Source organism: Drosophila melanogaster, chromosome X, assembly GCF_000001215.4.
Source record: "Drosophila melanogaster chromosome X".
Classification (NCBI taxonomy): Eukaryota; Metazoa; Arthropoda; class Insecta; order Diptera; family Drosophilidae; genus Drosophila; species Drosophila melanogaster.
Window position 1 is genome coordinate 849,718 of NC_004354.4, and position 21,057 is coordinate 870,774.

Below are 21,057 nucleotides of genomic sequence, written 5' to 3' on the forward strand. Positions count from 1 at the left end.
TATGCGAGAAACAGGTTGGCTGCTGGCAAGTATACCCAGCTTGGTTTAGAGTCATAATATAGACATTAAAAACATCTTCTTTTCCCCCCATCTAAGTGAAATCCCTGATCAACGCGCTTTGAAATAAACGCCTCTCAAGTTGAGTGCAAAGGGAGAGTGTGATGACCGCAAAGCATTGTCATAAAAAGCAAAAATGGCGAGATATCCCAAAGCTATTAGCAGTTGATAGCGTCTCAAGGACTCCGGCCAAATCAGGACCAAGCCCAAGCCCAAACTCCGTCTGTCTCACAGGCGACTTAAGATAAGGCGAACAAAGCCGGGCGAGGAATAACAATTAGTGCATACATTTGGCAGAAGAAAAAAAAGTACAAGCGAGGACAGGCAGACACAAAGAAGAGAGCAGAGAAAAGCATGAGTCCGCGCAATAATCACAGCCAAGTGCTGCATATTTATAGGCGCAATCAACTTTATTGCGCTGGCAGCGGCTCCAGATAGCACAACAAAGGACTGTGACTACCTTCTTCATACTAATTAACTTAATTGCGGCTCCACTCCGCGCTCGAAGTAATTGCCACTCAAAAGTTCAATGCATTCACGGCTTCAAGGATTGATGCTTCTTCAAAACAATATTTGGATTGCTGCCGAAGAAATAAACATCCTGGAGCTGAATCGCAATGGGAATACTGGGATTTAATGTATCGACCTTTTCTTGTGTTTGAAATTAGCAAGTGCGGATTAACGAAGAATCATTGCGGGCCAACTCCTAACGGATTATTTATATTTCAGCATTCAGGTTCGTTTCTTTTCGGCTAAGCACTGTGGTGTGTGTTTCCAACGCATTCCATTCCTGAAGACGAAGTGGTCCTAGACAACTAGGAATAGTCCTGTGGTGAATTTCAATTGTCCTTGTTGGAGCAACTATTGCTTGCATTTTCATTCCCTTTTTCATTTCCAGACTTCCCTTGCATTTCAGTTTTGGTTTTAGGCATGGGACGCCGCCTAGTCATTTCATTCACAGCCCGTGCCCCCCATCCCACCTCGTTCCTTCACCTGGAGGCGAGTCCCCCGCCATTCATTTCCATCCCCATCTAATTTTTCTCGCTTTTCACTTCATCTTCTTCTTGTGGCGCTTGCCGCCTATTTGCGCCGTAAATTGTTTGCATACAATACGGCGACAGCGGAGGGCCTTGGAGCAGGGGCCTAGTTCAAAGCCCCAGCCATTTGTTTTGGGTCTTAACTTTTGGTGCGGCTTATTTGTGCGGCCAGATTAAGTTTCAAATTGATGCGCGTTTTGAGTGGGCCAGGCAACGGAAACGGAAATTGGGGTCATAGTTTTCCGGCCCTGATGAGATGGAACTCCGGGCCAGTAAGCCGCATTGATGGCCAAACTTTAATTTGATCATTCCTTTCTTTGCCTTCACTCCATTTGCAGAAGAAGCCGATAAGCTAGCTTTTATGGCTCAAAATCTCGGCAGTTGCACGCGGAAATGGGGCAGCTAATCTGAGGTGATTGGTGGGCTTTCCAAGGCTCTGGAGATGAAAACTGTGTGCGAGAGTTTGCAGTAACAACATAAAATTGTCACTTAACTGCGACCTTTCCATGCAGCAGAAAATATATCCCATCAAATGAGGAATTCATTATTTTGATATGCAGCTAGAAATGGAGCACTCAAACAGAAGGACTTGTCGTCCTTGACCAAGGGATTCACCTGTGACCTCTGATCTGTCGACGTTTCCTAGTACAAGGTAGATTTTCGAGGAAACGGAACTGAAAACAGATACAATTTTCCATTCCCTCCGCGAGACACCGAACTTTCTGTATTCGCTTTGTTTGCGAGGTCTTGCGGCTGGAAAAAGTAAAAAAAAAAAACTTTCGCATAAAATTACCATATCAGCAATTTTATTTGCAACAATTTGGCACCACTTTTGTGTGGCAGCGAGCGGAGCGGGTGTCGCAGCTTTGGCTGACGGTGACGTATCAATTTCCGCTTGATTGCATTTAAAAAGAAATAGTCCGGAGGAAGGTGGGTGTAGCGCGGCAAAAGTTTTCCTTTTCTTTTCCATTGCAGCGCGCTCCCTTCGTCCGTTTTTGGTTGTTGGCGCAAATTAAGTTTTTGGGCTGCAAATACGATTTTTGCGGCAAACGAAAATCGAAAATAAAGTTAAAAATTTTACGTTTCACTTGGGTGTATCTGGCCTTCATCCTCCTATTCCGCGTGTCGGTCTACAAAAGTTTGTGGCTGCGGGAAACTTTGGCGAGTGTAAAAGTTTACAATTTCTGCACACAGTTCGCTTGCTTGCCAGCGTCCAAGTTTAAAGGTTAATGATACCACAAAATAAGTTAAGAACCCCACACACAAGCGAAGGAAACGGGTCTTCCCGGTGTTACAACGAAATTACGCCCCTGATTGGATTTGTGCAGTGATGCGGCCACGTTTGCTGTGTTTGCTACGTGCTGCAATCGAGGACAAATTGCCAGTGTGACCAGGCAAGGGCAATTGTTGCAGTGACATTGCAACACAAGGTGTAACCTTAGTCGAAATATTGTTGGATGCATGCCGAATGTGGTGTAGTTCGAAATCTGCTCAATGAGTACAGAAAATGCTTTGCTCAAGCTAAGTTTGCTGGAAATCGTAATCACATTTTAATAGCTCTCGCCAAAATAGAAGCACTCGTCGTAGGGATTAAAGTCCAGACTCATTTGCGAGACAAATGCCGATGGATTCATCTGAAGGCTCCCATCGAGTTCGATGGGCTGTTTACATGGGGACTCTTCCGATGAGGAGAAACTGGGCGGCCGACTTATTTCGAGGTTCGATAAGGATTTAGCCGGTTCAGGACAGGCGGATTCGGCTTCACTAAAGATACAGCACGCTCGAAGTGCTGTCAGCATCAATCCCATTCTCAAGTTTGCCACGAGTTCGCCTTCGACTTCCCCAGATTCTGTTTCCTAGTTAAACTTCTTTTGTGGCCGCAAGGGACGAGTTTTTAACCACAACTGTCAACGGGTAATTACTAATTGCCTACATTTTAGCTATGATGTGCCTCTGCGATCTCAGCGCTTGCGAATATCAGTTGTGACAGTTGTTTTGGTTAATGCCAAGATAAGAATTTCCCTGAAACATTCTAATGGAAAGGTTTGCTATCTTGTTAACAAAATGATTCGTTTGTATGCATTTGAATCAGTCCATTCCTTGTGCTGGTAACAAATTCTAAATTCTAATTCTTTCATTCTAATACCTTTCCACTAATAACCACCCAGCACCTCCGCCAAGCCCATGTTCCACACAAGACTATGTCTCCCTATGGTTATTTTCCTCTCCTGGAGTCTTCCTCTTGTTTATTGTTAGCTTAGTGAACATTTAATTGTTGTTTACATTTGTCTTTTGGTTTATTTTGCAGCACATTGTAGTCCCTCCCTTGCAGCCTTCTCTTCTGCACTACGTGTTCCTTAATAACAGTTTTATATAAGCAGGGAAACAGCGAGGAAATGATGGGGCGAAATTTACATTTTAATTTCTTTTAATTAAAAAAACAGAGAACAGAATATCAAAAATAAAGCACATTAAAATGCTTCTTCCTTCTTTTCTTTCATTCGTATTATTCCCCTTGTGCTGCGTTTAATTTCGTTTTCTTGGCACTGGAATCTGATGGGATCCGGTGACAGCTGTCAATATACAACTTGAAAGGATATTTACTTTAAGCACTTGTATGAGACCAAAATGAAAGCCCGAGCGGTACATAAAAGAGAATTTGCGAGGTGAAAGGTACGTGAAGTTTCCGCGGGAAAGGTGACAAGGTTGGTGGCCAGGTGATAAAGCGCTGAAGTGTAGTTGATGCTTCATTTTTGGGAGTACAGGGCTCTGTTCTTTGCCATACGAGACCAACGGGAAATCCATCAAAAAATATCAAGTATGTATTTTAAACTTATTAATTTAAAATGTTATACCATCATTAGATAAAACCCAATTCTGAGTACCATTCCCCAAAACATCCCGGCAGTGAGACGGTGAGCCCATTCATGTTTTAGCTGCTGATGCATTGGGCAAAACACGAGAGCACAAACAACTTGCGGATGCAGTTGGGACCCCAAAACAAATCGCTTTTGAAAGCTGGACAGGCGGAAGAGGAAGTGCTTCATCACAGGGTGCTGTAGCCTCCCTCCCTGCTCTCCGTTCCGTTCCATTCCCATCCTGCCAGATCCTTCGTCCTGCCGCACAATTGTCGCACGTAATTTGGTTTTGGTATCTCAATTTCTACTCTCAAGGCACTCGGGTGTTCGGTTGCCTGAATGCTGGGATGCTAAGGTGGCTGCAACGAATCAATTTCTGACATATGGCCTGTCAATGAGCTCTGACGTGTGGCAGGCAAAGCGAAAAGGATGTGCAACAGTGTGGCAGGACACTAAGCAAACAAGACACCATTGGACCATCGACTCGGGGCCAAACGGGTCTAAATCATGCCGTGAAAATGGAGGCGAGGTGGCTTCGTCAAGGGAACAGGGCAGCCAACTGAACCCACTGCATGCTTTCCAAACTGTTAAATTTTCTCCTGCAATTCTTTACCATACATTGTAATTTGTGGTGGGTGTATGTATGTATATTCGAGGCCCCGGCCCAGTGTATTTATCTTACATTTTTCAGCGCACACACATCCATTTATATCTTTCGCTTCAGTGGGGAAACATTTTGCGCAAATTGAAGTATTTACCTTTTGGTCAAGGCAATGCAGTCAGGGTTCTGCCAGGATGCCAGGATGCCACGTTGCCGCTGCCCATCCCCACTTCTCCATTTCGGCTTCATTTGCTTTATGTAAATTTGTGCCCCCACTCTGGACCGCGGCAAGCTTTCAGTGTTATTTCCCAGTGCTTTTACAGACCTCCCCCTTTGGAGCAGGAGCAGGAGTAGCAGAAACAGTAGCTGTAGCTGGAGCTTGAGCCACGTTCCTCACCTGTCAGCCAGTTGCCACCCGGGCGCAGCCATTTGTCTCAGTACCTCCCGCTTCTCGCCCACCAGAGGTCCACTGTTGGCTCAAACAAAACGTTGCGTAAGCGCTTGCCAAAGTTAAACCCGAGCAGCATCTAGCCCCATCCAACCCTGGTGCAACCCGTGGGAGAGCACTAACTGACTATCGCTTACTGGCGCCGCACATGTCTGCACGTTCATTTCTTCTACGCTTTTTGTGTTTCAACCGTTTTTTCTCGGGTTTTCGCTGCTTTTTCCACCGCTGCAAATTGCATTGAGCTGAAGCATTTTTCCGACAACGCCAGTTCCCCAGCCTCATCAGCAAGGCACCAGGCAAGGCCCCCCACCCCGAACTAAAAGACCCATTCCGAAAACTCCAAGCCCTGCCATCAGCATCCATTTGTTTCTTGGATTCCGGCGTGTTACGTTTCATTTTCAATTTTCGTGGCATTTGGCTTTGTTTGTTTTGGGTTCCTTTCGGGCTGCCAGGGGCGGAAGATTTCAGGTGCGGTTGTGGCATCCTTTAATCAGGAACACAGGAAACTGAGTTTCTTTTAAAACTAGTTGAGATTTTGCGTGCCAGTGTGGCATACTTTCTATTTGCAAATTGGGCAGTGTGACCATGCCAGGCATCCGTATAGAACTGTTTAAAAGGCGGTGGCGACTTCAACTCTCTTTCTCTCTGATTATTCTCAAAATCAGTGCGATTTCCGTTTCCTACTATTACCAAAAAGTCCAAAACAACTTCTTTATTAAGTCATTTCATCGTTAGCCAAAAGGAGAAAAACGAAAAAAAAAAAACAAGGGAACGAACGGAGCGAGGCAGCGCAAAAGCGGCTGAAAATATAATCATAATAAAAGTGAAATTAAATAAAATGAAAAGTCATGAAAAACATTTGCACTTGTTCAAAAAGTAAGCACAACAGAATCGCTCGTTGAGTGGCCAGGGGGCGGAGTGGGCGTAGTGCTGCTCTGGAGTGAGCGAGACGGGAAGAGGGCTCTGTCATTAAATATTTACTCGGTGCTCCCTTTTACTTAGGCAAAGGCTCGTCGAGATCTGCGCTTCCATCGCATTCCATTAGCAGACTTCGCCGTAGTCCCGCTGTAAGCGTCCGTGGGTATATGTATATATATACGAGTACGAATAACCGCTTCTGGGCACCAGCCAGATAAACATAACCGTTCCGTTTTATGAGCAACAATCATTGCTTTTGATTGCCATTCTGATGGCCTCAGCTTCAGCTTCAGCATCGCCTTCACCTTCAGCTGTCGGGACCCCGGACCGCCGAAAGATGTTCCTCCTGCTTCCTTGCTATCCGGCAAAGGTGTCAAATGCCGCATTGCTTAAATTTTTTATAGCTCACGCCCGCCACCCTGCCATCCTCGGTGGATGTGGACGAGCGAGTAGTATTGTGTCGTTTTCATGATTGAAACTTATTTGGTCTCCCCGCCTCAGCCAGTTAAATTGATTGGAGGACAGGTGTTTGGAGGCGCAGGAAGGACGGGCACTGGCCGACAGTCCGGGGCACTATTGCTCTCGATTTCGGATCCAAAACGGAAGGTGATGGGCTCATTAGTTTTGGTTGCGGTTCGAGGCTTGCCTCCTGATTAGCGCAATACGTACGTATGTAGTGTTACGATTAATATATATACATATGTATGATAATCCTGCTCCCAAACAGTTTAATGAAGAGCGTTGTCCAGAAATGCTGAATAAGGACTTCAGCAAAATGAGGCTGAAAAATTGACGAGATTGATGAAAGCCAACTATCAGGCGACATCTTCAGCGGGCAAAGTGTGGCGAAGGGGGCGGTTGTGCCGACTTTAATGAAATTTCCTGCACATTAAGCTGAAACTTCCGCGAGAAACGCGATGCGCAGCGCAAGAAGCCAGCAAAAGGACGCAGAAAGGCGAGGGACAAAACAAACGCGGAAGCGAACGACGACCATTCCATTCCATTCCAGGACTCCAGAAAAGGGCGAAATGAAGGGACTCTGCTGCGTTGGCTTCCTTTTAAATTTCCGTCTGCATGCGTTTGCCCCAAGGTGAAGGAGTGGGGGATGGAGTGCCCACACCTATGCAGCACACACCTGTCTGGAGGCAGGGACTCCATGCTGATGCTGCAAATTAGTGCCCGCTCCGCCCGCTTCGGCGGCTGCTGCTGATGATCAGCATAAAATTATCGACACAAAAGCAAAATTTGTGTAATAAAAATTTTAATTAAGTGTATTCCTCGGTTTTTTTTGGCCGCTCTGATGACAGGACAGGCGATCCGGCACACGAAGTATCTGCCACTCCATCGCCATCAGCTCTGGACATGGACACGGGTACGGAGTCCGGCTATCATTGTTGGTAATTTATGCAAATCGCTTTTTGTCCGCCGTCACCTCCAGCCACTGGATTCAAATTGAAGTGTTTCCAACTGCAGAAACACTGGCAAGCACGCACCACTCACGGGCAGATGCACTGAGAGAAATGTTTAAGTGATAGCAAGTGGTAGACTTGATGTTAATACATTTAGAACTTTCGAAACTATCTAATAAAATATGTGAAGTGAAGATAGTTTTATCTTAGCAACATACACATCTTCTTCTTTTTTTCCTCAGTGATAAACCCGGCGGAGAGACAAAGCGAAATCGACAAAGGCAGCCAAACGATTAACGCTTTTAATGAGTACTAAACTCGCCTACGCAATTATGAGATACCAACCCCCGGCGACTGCAGTGGGCGTGCCAAGACGCCCCTATCGGACGCAGGGGGCGTGGCTGGCAGTGCGCGTGATTGCCGGCGGTGAATAAAGCGACGATTTCCATAAACTGGCAACAGATAAATCCAGCAAAGGCACACACAAGACGAGGGGAAAGGGGCATCTTTCGGGAATTTTGCTACCTTTGTTTCTCATTTTGGCCATACAAAAATGTTTTAAAGACCGAGTCTCGTTGCCAATTTTTGTGCGCTGATTGTGTAGCCCCAAGTCACTTGGCGCTGCAGCCGTCTTTCTGCCGAACCTGGTTCTTCTCGAATTCGCCGATGCAGATTACATTTCATTTCCACTTGGATTTTTAAGGTGGCCAAATTCGTAGACGGAAAGCTAAAAGGAAATCTGGAAACGGATTCGGAGTGCTGCTACTATGTGTCCTTCGAAATAGACTTGCGGACAGCCGCAGTTGCTTCGCCTTCGTTGACTATTCAAAATTCAATGAAATGCATTTTTCTTCTTGAAAGGAGCGGAGGACTGCGAGAGGGGCGGCTGGATGCCGAGCACACAATAGCAGATCAGGCAAATTTGATTTGCCCTCCATGCCCCACCCTCCCAGCCATTGTTGTGGCCATAAAAAGAAATAGTTATTAGGGCGACCTGTCTGTCCGGCAAGGAGATGTGCTAGGGAACAGCAGGAGCAGCAGGAGCAGCAGGAGCTGCGGCAGGGGCTGAAGCACCCTCCTTAGAAAGATTATTATTATTATTGCTATTACTACTATTAGAGCCAGTGTGCAGCTCTTTCTGCTGGCACTGTATAACATTTATTGTTATTTTCATGCACTTCCTTTGTTTCCCTTTCTGGCAACTGCAGCTGTGTGGAGAAGTTGATGCAGTCGAATCTACAGATTCTCTGACCGAAAGAGTTCTCTTCCCAGCAGATACCCTTAGTTAAATGCAAGATTTAGTAAATCTTGTATTCTTTTTTGCGGCTTTAATCATTCATTGGAAGAATGCAGCAAGCTGATTCGTAGAACTTCACTGGCCTATCTTACTATCATTTGAACACCATATCCTCAGACCTATTTCTACTTCATCCCTAGATTTCCCCTATCCCCTCGGTGTTGTCATTCTTCCGCCTCGATTGTTTTGCTTTAGACCTCGGAGTCCTTACTGTTGTGTAGCTAAATTAGCTAAATTGCTTATGGCAAACTCACGTAGCGAATGCTGTCATGACCCCACCACCCACCACCCACCGCCCACTGCCCACAAACGGGCAAAAGTGAAGAGGGTTGGTGGGTGTGCGTGGAGTGAACTCCATTTCAGCTTCTGCTTCGGTTGAGGCTGCGTCTTTCATGGGTATATTGGATTTTTAGCTGGCTTTTGTAATTGTTAATCACAGAAAGTTTAACATCCCCCGCCCAGCATCTGCTGTTTTGTTTTTAGCACCAGCGTTGTTCCAAATGCCGCTGTGCGATTTTTGTTTTCATGGTCGATTTGGTTGTGGCTTCTCACGGCGATGAGTTGGGTAGCAAATAACTTGCACTGCTTTTGCCACACCGCCCCCCCATCATCATCGTTCCGGCGCCCCAACTGCTTTTTGCGTACGTGCAGGTGAACGCATAATTAGGGAAATTCCTTTGTTGTTCGGATTGGGGGCTGCGAAATCCGACGGGAATGGGCGACCACGCTCACTGGAGATAAATCGCCGTCTGTGAACTCCAAATCGTATTAAAATATCCTAGCCTAAAGATTTTTTTTTTCGCAGTGCATGGATAAACAAGTTTTCGCCGAGCGAGTCTAAGTCTTGCAGCGAAAAACCTCATTTGTTTACACTCCCATTGAATCAAAGCGAACATTTAATACCGACGAAAGCCCTGTTTCCAATCAACAGAATCCAATACCATTCGTCTCACATTTCCGAGGACTGGCGGACCAACGTACCAAAAAGATCCCCAGGACCCACCTGAAACACAAAATGGCAGAATAGCAGACGAGTAAAGGCAGGAAAATCAATGTGTATCTTTGTGGGCTGCTGAAACGGTTAACAAGTCGTATGAGTAATTTTACGAGGGCCGAAAAGAAACTTTTTATGCCGAGCCCCAAAGATATCCTCCAAATACCAAATGTGCGCCGCACACACAGCATTTTTATTTGCGCACGCATAAAATGCCATTTCTAATTTACGATCTTCGATGGGATGGGACGGGTCGGGACTTTCCCGGGCTGTTTATGATGAATTTTCGTTATTTTCGTTATTTTCTTTTGCTTTATTGTTATGGTTCTTTGTTTGCTGTGTTGCTGATTGCAGTCCCGCACCCCACTCAATCCACTTTCGATTTGCACTGCACACCAAAAATTATGCAATAAAAGCCAAGGGAGAAGGAGCCGGAAAAGCCATAGAAAAGAAAGCCACGAAAGATTTCCCTCTAATTAGATGAACATAAAAGCACCAGATGTAGATTCGTTGCTTGGAAAGCAGGAACAAAATTAATGACGTGGAAATTGGGCAAACACGCATCGAATGTCTGTTCGCTCATACTCGCATTGTTTTTTGTTTTTGCGTGTATTCACGGATACTTAATTCGTTTTCCTTGGTTTAATTGGATAGCTTTTGATGTCTGTGAAAATGTTTTGATGCCAACGGAAGAAGGAACTAGCATAACTTCTGCACTGACAGTAGAATACAATATAATTTAACGGTGAAGAAAACATTTACACCAAATCATTATTTAATTTTTCTGCCACCTACACTCCACCTAATTCTCTGCGCGCAAACAGTTCGCAAAATGTCTGTTTGCATTTCGTTAAATCAATTTAATGAACCCAAAACACAGAATTTTTCACGCTTCAATATGCCGAAAATTTGTCAATTGAGCCCACCCTCGATCTCCTCACTCTCCGCCTCCACCAATCCCATCTAAATTTCAAGCAGCATATTTTTAAGGGAGAACGTGGTCACTGGAGGGGGGGGGATGAATGGGGCTGTGCGCATGCTGCATACATAAATCAATTTCAATTAACGTTAATTAAATACGCATCAAGTGGGCATGACCACAAAGCAAAATACAGGGGCGGCTGCCAAAAAGGGGGTGAATTCTTGTTGTCAGGGTGCTTACCAGAAAAAAAAGGGGCGGGGGGGGGGGGGGTAAGGCTGGTGGGTGGTAAGTGGGTAGCAGGCCGGACAAAAAAGGAGATTGAAGCGCCGAGTGAGAATTGCAGATTGGCATAGAAACCGAAAAGCCCCGCAAAGTATGCTCTGCAAATTGAAAATGAAAATGGAACACCGTGAGTGGGCAGGGGTGGCTATCTGTCTATGTGGATATCTGGCCGGTATCCACCCACCACCCACTTTTGCACGCGTCTATTTTGTGGTTATGCGCTTGGCTTGTCACGAACCATGAAACCAGAGCCAACTACATGCGAAACATGCAAAAAATTTGGCAACAAAAAAAAAGCGGGTCCAAAGGAGATTATGGAACTAGCAGATACCCTATTCATAACCAATAGCTTGTGTAGCAAAGATTTAACCGGGTCCTGCTTTCTTCGCTATAACAAATTTATAGCGAAGTTTTAAGCTGGGCAAACTCTTTCCGAGCTTCCGGAAAAGATCACGTTTTTTCGTTCATCTCAAGTCGGAACAAGTCCCATCTCCATAAGCACCCCAAACACACACACACACATGCGCAGATAAACGAACACTGCAAATGGGAACTTCGAAATATACAGTTCTGAAACCGCAATGATGGGGTTGACCATGTGAGAAGGACGAGCCCCAATGCACAGTCCTAGAAATCCAGGGCCATGGGAACGAAACTCCCACCAGAACAGACACATCACTTTTAGAATTACACGAGTAACAATGCCAGTCAGTTCACCCCAACCCCCCCCCCCCCTTCCGTACGTTTTTCTGGTTTATTTTCCCCTTTTAGCCTTACTCTGCGTTTTTCCGTTATGGGCCTGCAAATGACATTGATATTTTTCCAGTTTGCCATATTCGCGAATTCGGGGAAATGCGGAAAAGTGAGTAGAGTAAACATTTAGATTGAAAAGGCTGTACTCTTGATATTAGAGATTCGCAACTTTTTTCACGGGATTTTGTGTACATTAAATTTATTTGGCTTAAGTCAAGAGAAACATGTGTATCGCTTCACTTAGAATGAAGTGAATTAAACAGGAAATCCGCTGTGACTTGTGTGACATCATGGCAACTGCTTTCCCTTTCGGCACTTTCACCAATTTCACCAATTACCCCGCATCCTGTGGGTTGTTATCGCCGTACAAATACTTTGCCCACGTAAATCATTCATAAAAGTATAAATGTAAAGCAAAGTAAAGGGGATGGGGTTGTTCTTTTCGGCTTTTGTATTCAGTTTCAACTTTCGTATAATTACAAAACTCATTAGTGCAGAAACTTTTTGGTCGTCGACCCTTGGAAAGTATGCACTGCTAATTGAAATTGAAGTTGTTAGAGACGGAGGACGCTGGTCGCAGCATTTTTGCCAAGTCGGATAAGCAAACAGACCCCAGCAGACCATAGAAAACTCACCCTCTCATCTGAGGAGCTGGCCATATAGAAGGTTCTCTGGACTTCTGGAGACCGTAGAACATGCTGTTGGTCTTTTAGCCCAAGCGCAGTGCCTTGAGGATCAGCGAATTTTTTTTCTAAATGCAGACCGTGGAGTGTCCCATTGCGGGGTCTCCGCTTGCCACCTCCCTTCGCAGAAGTTCAGCATCCGTTCAAATGAACACCTTCAGCCGAAGCAGGTGCTGGATGGCTTATGGCATTGCGCTGGCATTGGCATCGAAGATCTCCTCGCTACACGTCCATCTCGTCTTTCACAGCCACCATCATCGGCTTTGATGTGAGTGTCGCATGGCTCACTCTTTAAATTCAATACGAAACTGGTGTGAAACCCGCGCTCTGCGCCTGATTTGCATTCGCAAATTGGTAATACAATAGGTAGTCGTCGGCTGCCGTTTTTCCCTCCCCTCCAACCGCCGAAACCCGATAGTCCTGATAGCGTGCACTATATACTGATTGGAGTGCGGGGCATTTGTGAAATTAACATAAGTGACACCATTTTGCATAATGGGAGTCTCCGAAAACAATTGTTGGGGGGCACCAGTCTAGTCCGATTCCGGGGAACACAACTGTACCCACAACAAACCCGCCGGCTATAAAAGCAGACAGCTCTGGGTTGCACTGCCTCAGTGGGAAGCTCTCCTTTCAGCTAAAAGCTGCGGGCGGCACAACATAAATAAAAGGGCCCTAACAGGTGGGAACTAAACCATCAGGTGATGGGTAACTTGACTTTGGCCTGGAAATTCTTTTATTGACTGCTGACGAAATCAGCCTGGCACATTCCCCCATCTTCGGCACTTCTACTTATTATTTCTAGCCACAGAAATATGTGCTTTCTCTTCCCACTTGGCTGCTGCGGCTGCTCCTCATCGAAGCCTTGCCAAAAGAATGGAAAGCAGCGGCAAGTGCAGCACCAGCCGGACGTCCTGGGGAACGTGATATCCACGGAGCCAGGCTACTTCAACCAGGTGACCATCAGCCAGCCATCGCTACCCAGCATGAGCCCCAGTTCAGTGTCACTGCCCCACCGAATAGTCACGTCTAGCACCTTGAGCTCCTGGGACGGCGAAGTCTGGTGGCCCAAAAGGGACTCCATCGAGGATTACTAATCCATAGTATCTTAGCAGAATTGATTAGCGTATCGCTGCACTACATAAATGTACGACTTACAAAGATGTTTGTCAAAAACTCTTATATTTAATGAAACTACCGACTCTGTTTTTAGTTCTCACAAAGAGTGTACCTATTATTTCTTTTCTCTGGCCACAAAAACCAAAAGCACAAGAAGACAATTCTTTTTCGCCTCCGCGAGTCGCACGTAGCCCCTGTTGGAGTATGCATTTTTAAAATGAAATTACTCCACGTTTTGCGGGAGACAGAGGTAAAGGATTCTTGTGGTTAAGACTGTGTAATAAAAATTTGATTAGCTGCTTGTTTAACTTTAATTAAGTTGATTTCGCACACACACTGAACATAGGAAAGTTAATCAAATATTTAGCAGGACCTCTTTGCCGTTTTCCCGTACGAGTGCCGCAGGGTTAAATTCTGTTTGGGCTGGGCGTATATTAACATTTTGGCTAAGCAAACTGGCGCAAGCAAACAAACAAATGCCAGAATATTCATGATGATCATTAACACACAGGACGCACAGGACACACAGCAGAAGAGAGCTAGCTTCCAGGATATGCAGTCCAGGAGCAGCCTGTGACGCCTGCGAACAAATTTGCACAGCCTTCGGGCGGGAGTTTAAGGACCCGAATACGTCTGCAGGCTCCACATTATGTCCTTGGCAAAGTGCTTCAACCTAAGCCATTAGGGGTAACTTTGCCAAGATGTCATTAAAATAAAAATCGAGAGCGTGTTAAATGATTTACAAAAAGGGCGGTGGAGCGAATGGGGAAAAACAATTTCGTGGCTCTTCCAGTTCATGTCGGTGGTTTAGACTCTTGGCTGCTCCACACCACAAGCCATTTTTGTATTTTATGCTTTTTATGACTTTTCAATAAGTTTTCCCCCAAGACGAGCGGGAAAACTTTTCTTCTCGACCCATTAAAGAAGGCATGTTTAGTATCGATAAGTTGCAGTGTGAAGGAGAGCATGTGCTAGAGCTTGTAGGAATTCAAGTTAATGCAAAACAATTTCCATAATAAGATAACCCCAACGCAGTTTTGCAGTTTTACAAATGCATCTACAATCCTGTTCCATTTGCACAAAAGCGTGAGCTCGTTTACAGTTTTCAGAAATTGAAACAGAAGAACTGCTCAAATGCACGAGAAATGGCATTCGACTCTTTAAGTTATTGCCTTCTTTCAATTAAGACATTCTCGACAGAGATATTGAGATTCGGTCCGTTCGGTGCGGATTGAGCTCAGTTTTCGAGTAATTCCGGGAGATCTGGGATTGGATTCGTTTCCAGCTAATCGTTGGCCATTAGACGCCAATGACACTTTTATGCCACTTTAATAAACTTCACAAGCTAACAAGCTTATGAAAGGGGGAAGCGACACTTTTGTACGGCAAAAGTTTTCGCACGTTGCGACAAATGTCTTGAGCTGCAATCGTCCCGGGAGGTTTGTACTTCCCACAAGTTCGAATTCGGGAAGGCAGGTTGACGGGGGTGAACAGGGACATGTACATACTCGTACATTTGGACGGATACTGATATCAACAATCATTCCACTAGTCCGCACTACCCCGTGAAGACTTGTAATAACATAAGCAAGTGAAATGCATAAATAAACATTTGAGGGCAACGGCAGTTTTTCGCCCGCCCCAAACCGTTGCCTTTGTGAATTGATACAAATCGTTCAATAATCACGCAATTGCATTTTATTTCCTTCGAGGAACAGCAATGGAGGGGGCGAGACATGGAAGTGCGGGAAAATGTCCTTGCAACGTCCCCTTGGGGTTAAGCGAGCTCCTCGGTGGGGTAGTTGCGTTTTTGCGTTTCACATTTTATAAATGTCGCACGGTCGCACTGAACCAGATCTGCGCATATCAAAGCAAAGAAGAGCCATTAAAGGTAATTGGACCTGCAGTGCATAAAGTCAAAAGGAACAATAACCAGCAGGGGTAGATAGACAGCAAACTCATGGCTGGCATCTCTCAAATACGGGAATCATACGAAACTCAGAAATAGCTAATCTAGAGACATTCTGGATGGAGTGGACCAAATCTTATTGTAACAGATTGTAATTATTATGATTCATAGATTGTAATTGATTAAAAAAACTGCTCCTTTGACTGCTCCTCTTGCTGTATCGCGAGCATTAATTTCAGGTGCGACCACGCCCACGACCCAAACCACCGCCCACCGAAACAGTGCTACCCGTTTGCAGAGTGTTATTTATCATGTGGCAAATGTTGTAATGCATTTTGTAATCGATACAAAGCAATCACAACGAATTGAAGCCAAAAGCCGGAAGGAGAGAGGGACAGGGGCGTGCAGGGCACGTGACCAATCAAATGGGCGTGGCAGGGACTGACTGAAAAGGGGATCAACAGGGGATGAAGCAGGATTGTGTGCGTTGCTTCTCTCTTTCTGTTGCTAAATTAATGGAGCACAGGATGAAGCAAGGGGCGAACTTAAGCTGTAGTGACAGCACCACGTATCCTCACCCCCTGCCCCTTTAATGCAATCAAACATAACTCAAAACCAATTTACTTGGCTCACATCATCAGTAAAATGAACAATTTCAAAAACGCACGTAAGTGCGTAAATGTATAGTTCCTTTGAAAGCAACACAATTAGCAAATAATAAAGAATGCATTTCCCACATGTTTATGGCGCTTTCCCGTTTCAACATTGCCCGTTTAAAGTTCTTGGCCGGGATTTATGCATCTTCTATAGCTCGCTTTAAGTGAGAGAGTAACGGTGTAAGTGTGAATGTTTTTTGACTGATAAGAGTGGCACAAGGCCCACATCCGTTAAACAAAACGTTTGCCAATCCCCTTTATGCGAGGAATTTTCGCTGGCTCAACATACATTTAAGGGAAATTCGGGAAATAGGGCAGCGCAGCCCGCAAACAGGAGACAGTGTTTTAAATGTTTTCCGCTGAGTATTCGATTTCCAAGTGGTTTCTGCAACCAATCGGAGGAATCGAATCGTAATGCCTACGGAGCTCGTCCTATTCCAGATATAACGAGGTTATCAATATTATTATGGCCAAAGTTTTGCAACCCCTTTTTCGATAACATCGTTTGGTTGGGGCGTCATTAATTCGGGAGCTTAGAAAGTTTTGCGCGCAGGAATTAAAAAATGGGAAACGGATGAGAGGGATAAGACGCCAAATCGAATCAGAAAACTTTAATGACTTTATGCGCCAAACTTGTTACGCAACTTGACCCCACATTTTCGCCCTTCTTTTCGGCGGGGAAAAGTTGCAACACGTTATCGAACAGAATTCAATTAATTAGCTGCCAATAGTTGAAGCGGTTGTTTTACCCACCACGTTTTTCCCCTCCAAACCGGCTACCCCAACGTGCATCTGCATCGCCATCAGGACCATCGCCTTCCCCTCCTCCGTCATCATCATTATTTTCGCTGCTGTGTCTAAATAATTGATGGAAAAGTCAAATTGCTGTGTGCAGGTTCTGCTGCCCTTTCCACTCCAATTTACTCAATTCTCCACCCAGCTGACCAAAGCAGAATCCTGCTCTCTTTAGTTCTTATTTTATTAGTTGCACTAACTAATTGGTTTGACACGGACAAAGGATTCGTGGGAATTTGGACATGCAACTGATTATATTCGCCACGGTCCCCGTTAAAAGTGGCAAGTTCTTTAATTGGGTTAGCATCAACTGCAAATACATCACAAGGAGAACTTACGTTCAACTTATTATGGGTAAAAAAAAAAAAAGAAATCCATGCAAAGCAATGCTGGTTAACCCACTTCCAGGTCATCCCCATTGAATCCAGCATGGACAATTCGCATGCAAGCATGAATCAGCTTTGATCAACCCCCAGCCCCTGTCCATTTTATCCCTTCCGCCCCCCCCCCCCCCCCCCACGGCACAACACCCCAACTTGGGTCGAGCGCCTCCGGGTCATGCATAAATCATGGATGGAGGGTTCCAAATGAAGGCAAAGCCGGGGGTGAACAACTGGCAAAGGGTTGAGCAAGTGGCAAACTTTCGCTTTTGTTTAGGCTTGTCATATTTGACTTCGGTTGAGATTTGGAATCGATAGCCTCGCCTGGTCTCTTTGGGCCAACACATCCTCCGGCTTCTGGAGGTGCGCGAAGGACGAGCAAAACGTTTTGCACGCCACAAAAGTCAGCTTAGCTTATTTATTATTTACACGAATGAAACGTGTATGAAACCGACAGAAATGCTACAAGGCGAAGAAAAAAGCAGGAAAAGTCGAAACGGGCAAGAGGGGAAATCCTCCGAGGAGAGCATGAAAATCCCCAAGTATATGTGCGAGTGAGTTTGTGGTGTTGGTGTTATGTGGTTGATTTGATTGCTTTATGCACCCAGTGAGTGGCCGCATGAATTTCAAATGAGCCGTTCATTGGCCCGTTCTCTCGCTATCTTTGTTTTTTCATGTTCGATACTACACTTTGGTTCTGGACTTCCTGCCCCTGAAAGAGTTCCATAACTCCTGCTTTACACTTATACTAAGACTCAGGCTCAGACTCGTGAAAAATAAGACTAAAAGGTGGAGGGCTTCAAACATTTTGAGGCACGACCACAGTGCAGTCATTATCCTGGGCAAGATGGGAATGGAAAACGAGTGGCAGCAGTAGAAGCAGCACCCTGTGCGATATGGCTGCCACACAACGTGTTGCACACGTCCACGAAAGAGGCAGGAGGTTAAAGTTAGCGGTATGCGCTAGCTGGGTCAGTGTTCCTGTAGACGTAGGTGGGTGTTCCCACAGTAATTTGAAATTCATGCGCTTCGTATGTGGAATAAATTCAAGATTTTGATTTGCTGCTACGTGTGGCAAGCTGTTCTTCCTCGCACTCGCCGCCTTCTCTGCAATTGAAGGTGTGAAATCGCACATAAAGGATAATAAAAGTGAAAAGCGTGAGAGGCTGTCAGACCCTATAAAAACGGCAGGCGAAAGCAGGGGCATCAGCTGCAGGTTTCCGCTTTACTTGCGCCCAGAGTTTTCGAAAGAATAAAAATAAATATATTTACGAGTATTCATACAGTCAGAGCCCCACGTTGGGCACTGCAAAAGAAAGTATTGCCCCTCTGAATCGTGTTGATGCCGTTCTGTTTAGCGAACTGTTGTGGCATGTTGAGACTCAAGTGTCTAGGGAAGCAGTAAAATAAAGGTTCAGTTTGTGTCCAACTAAACTACCAATTACAATTGACGAATGGGACATTCAAAAGGTGACCTACGACTAGATGAAAGTTTGCGCATACATTGCCACAGATCTATAGGGTCCACACTGAGTGAAATGCTTAGAAACTTCTTATGCGACTGGCAAACGTAAACTTGGTTGTTCATCTATAAAAATAAAGTTTATCCGCCACGCATTCCTCCCCTAGGTGCTGTGCTCAGGTTACGCCCCAAAGCAAATCATCACTTAGTGGCTCCCCAGGGCAGGATCAAACGCACACATGGCTATGGAGCCGCGCACACATACAGACGCAGAGACACACACATACGGCGAAATATGCTGATTACGAGACGACGAAGACGCCATCTGGCGTGGGTGTTTGGGAGTGAGCCAATTTCAATGACTTTACTCTTATTTATGCCGTTCGAAAAGTAATTTATAGCATTTAACGCCTAAAAGCACACTTGCGATTTCAGCAATTTGCTTGGGTGCGAGTCTGAGCGCTAAGAGATGCCAATGATTTCGAGGACCCAGATACTCGTAAAAAACTGCGCAAGAGTCGCACAAGCTCGGCAAGCACATAAACACGCAGGCATGACTTTCATCCTCGTTCCCGCTGTACTCAAGTTTTGAGTTTACTTATGTTGAAATAGGCGCAGCAAAAAAATATCCAAAATAAGGTTTGGTCGAATAAACCGACTACAAAATACTCACTACAGAATGTAAACGTTATTTGGGATCCTCGAATGCCTTGGATTACGTATCGGAATACGAAGCAAGGGCAATGGCTATTTATTTAGCGGATGCCGTATCAAATGTACTTCTGGGCAGCTAAATAAGTGGTATCAAACTTGTATCTGCATCTGTATCTGTATCTGCAGATTATTGTATGCGTTACGCCCAAAGTGCCAAACGGCTGCGGAGTATCAAAAGGCGGGAGAAGAAAGGAAAAATACATGTCAATGACTTTACAGAAAGCGGAAACTCATAAAGATAAGTGTTGACATGGTTGCCAACATGGCCGTCCTCTTATTCGCCTCCCCACTTTACTTCCTTGCCTCGCTTCTGCTCCTCTAAGTGGCATCTGTCGTCTTGTATTTGTGTCACTCACTCACACTCGCGTGTAGATGGTGTGTGGGTGTGCGTAAGTCGCATTTTCCTAAGATTTTGTTGCTTTTATATTAAGCCTGAGAAAAAGGAAAAGCTCAAAGAAGATTTTTGACTATGCCAACTTGAATATGCTATCCAGCTTGTTTCTGCATTTACGCATTGCATAAAAATCCCAACATTCATACATATGAACGTATGTGGGGTTTAAGATTTATTTCCTTGAAATGTTCACAATCTTATCCCTATCGGGATGGAACGTTATAAGGCTTATATTCCCGCCATTAATTAGGAGGCCGGGAATCTATCGTTGTTATTATTATTACTAAAGCCATGGATGGCAATTAAATACCCGAAGCGAGACTGTATTGCTATGCATATGCCGGGTATTCAACCACGTTGAATGGGCGGAACTGGGTGATCGGGGTCACCACTTGTGGTTCGTTGCCCCGGCTAATTAATGTTATCGCATTTCATGCACCACTTGCTAATAGTTATCGACAAATATTTCACTGTCTGACACTGCCAAAGGCAAAAACAACCGCAATTGGCTTAGATTTCCTTACCATGCCGGCCCCGATCCTTTACTCCTTTTTGCGATCCGGGATACGGTATTATTTAATTTGCAGGGGAGGCAACCGGAAACCGTTTACGGTTTGTTATGCGGTTCATTGGCTGCAGACCGAGGTTCTGATTTCGTATTCCCGGAACGCTTTATTCACGTAATTTATGGCTAATGTCAAGGCAATTGCCGCTGTTTGATTGATGCGATAGAGGGGTAAATCATTGATTTCCTTGGAATACAACTAACATGGCCTCCATTCTCAGTCTCTGATTAATCACAGCTCATACAGGGGTCATAAATAGTAAACTCATTGGGAAGTGAGTGGCAAACGTGTAAGCAAAGTTAAGCCTCGGGGCCTTTTTTCAGTGTACGTAGGGGCGGCCTTTCCGTCCGGAACGGGCCTTAATTAAAAGCAGCAAATGAAATGCACATCACAGGCCTGGCAAACTTTTCGAGAACCCAAAAAAAAAAAAAAAAAAATTAAAAAAGTGTAAAAGAAAAGCGGAAGTTGAAAGAGCGAGTTGCGGAAAAAAGGTCGGAAATAATTACGCGGCCGCCGCAGAAGCGAATGAGATTTTGTAGCTCTTTTGGATCGCCGTGCGCGATTTTTTGGCGCATAACAAAGATTTATACCCCGGCAGAAGGTGAAACATAAATTTGATGCGTCTATAAGTAGCCAGCGCAGCCAGAAGCAAAAGCGGCGAAAGCTAAACAACAACGCTAGGCAAAGTGGCAAGGCAAGGTGGGTGGGTGGTGATATTAAGGCGAAAAGTTTATCCATCCACCCCTCGGAATTTGGCTAAAACTTTTCACTCCTGTTGTTCTCGTTGTTGCTGCGGTTGCATG

At 45.1% G+C, this 21,057-nt stretch overlaps 2 protein-coding genes across 8 annotated transcripts in view; one reads left to right on the plus strand and one right to left on the minus strand.

The window, feature by feature from the left end:
- CG43867 (uncharacterized protein) overlaps positions 1-21,057 on the minus strand; it is a 119,759-nt gene that overhangs the window by 41,501 nt on the left and 57,201 nt on the right. The window lies entirely within an intron of this gene.
- CG14634 (uncharacterized protein) lies at positions 12,891-13,483 on the plus strand. The gene is made up of 2 exons (NM_001042790.2): positions 12,891-12,941; positions 13,019-13,483. The coding sequence occupies exon 2, from the start codon at positions 13,075-13,077 to the stop codon at positions 13,354-13,356; it is 282 nt and encodes a 93-aa protein (NP_001036255.1). The 5' UTR covers positions 12,891-12,941; positions 13,019-13,074; the 3' UTR covers positions 13,357-13,483.

What these genes read in the sequence shown, in the direction of transcription:
- CG14634 (NM_001042790.2), top strand. Translation starts at nt 13,075, where the DNA reads ATGTGCTTTCTCTTCCCACTTGGCTGCTGCGGCTGCTCCTCATCGAAG.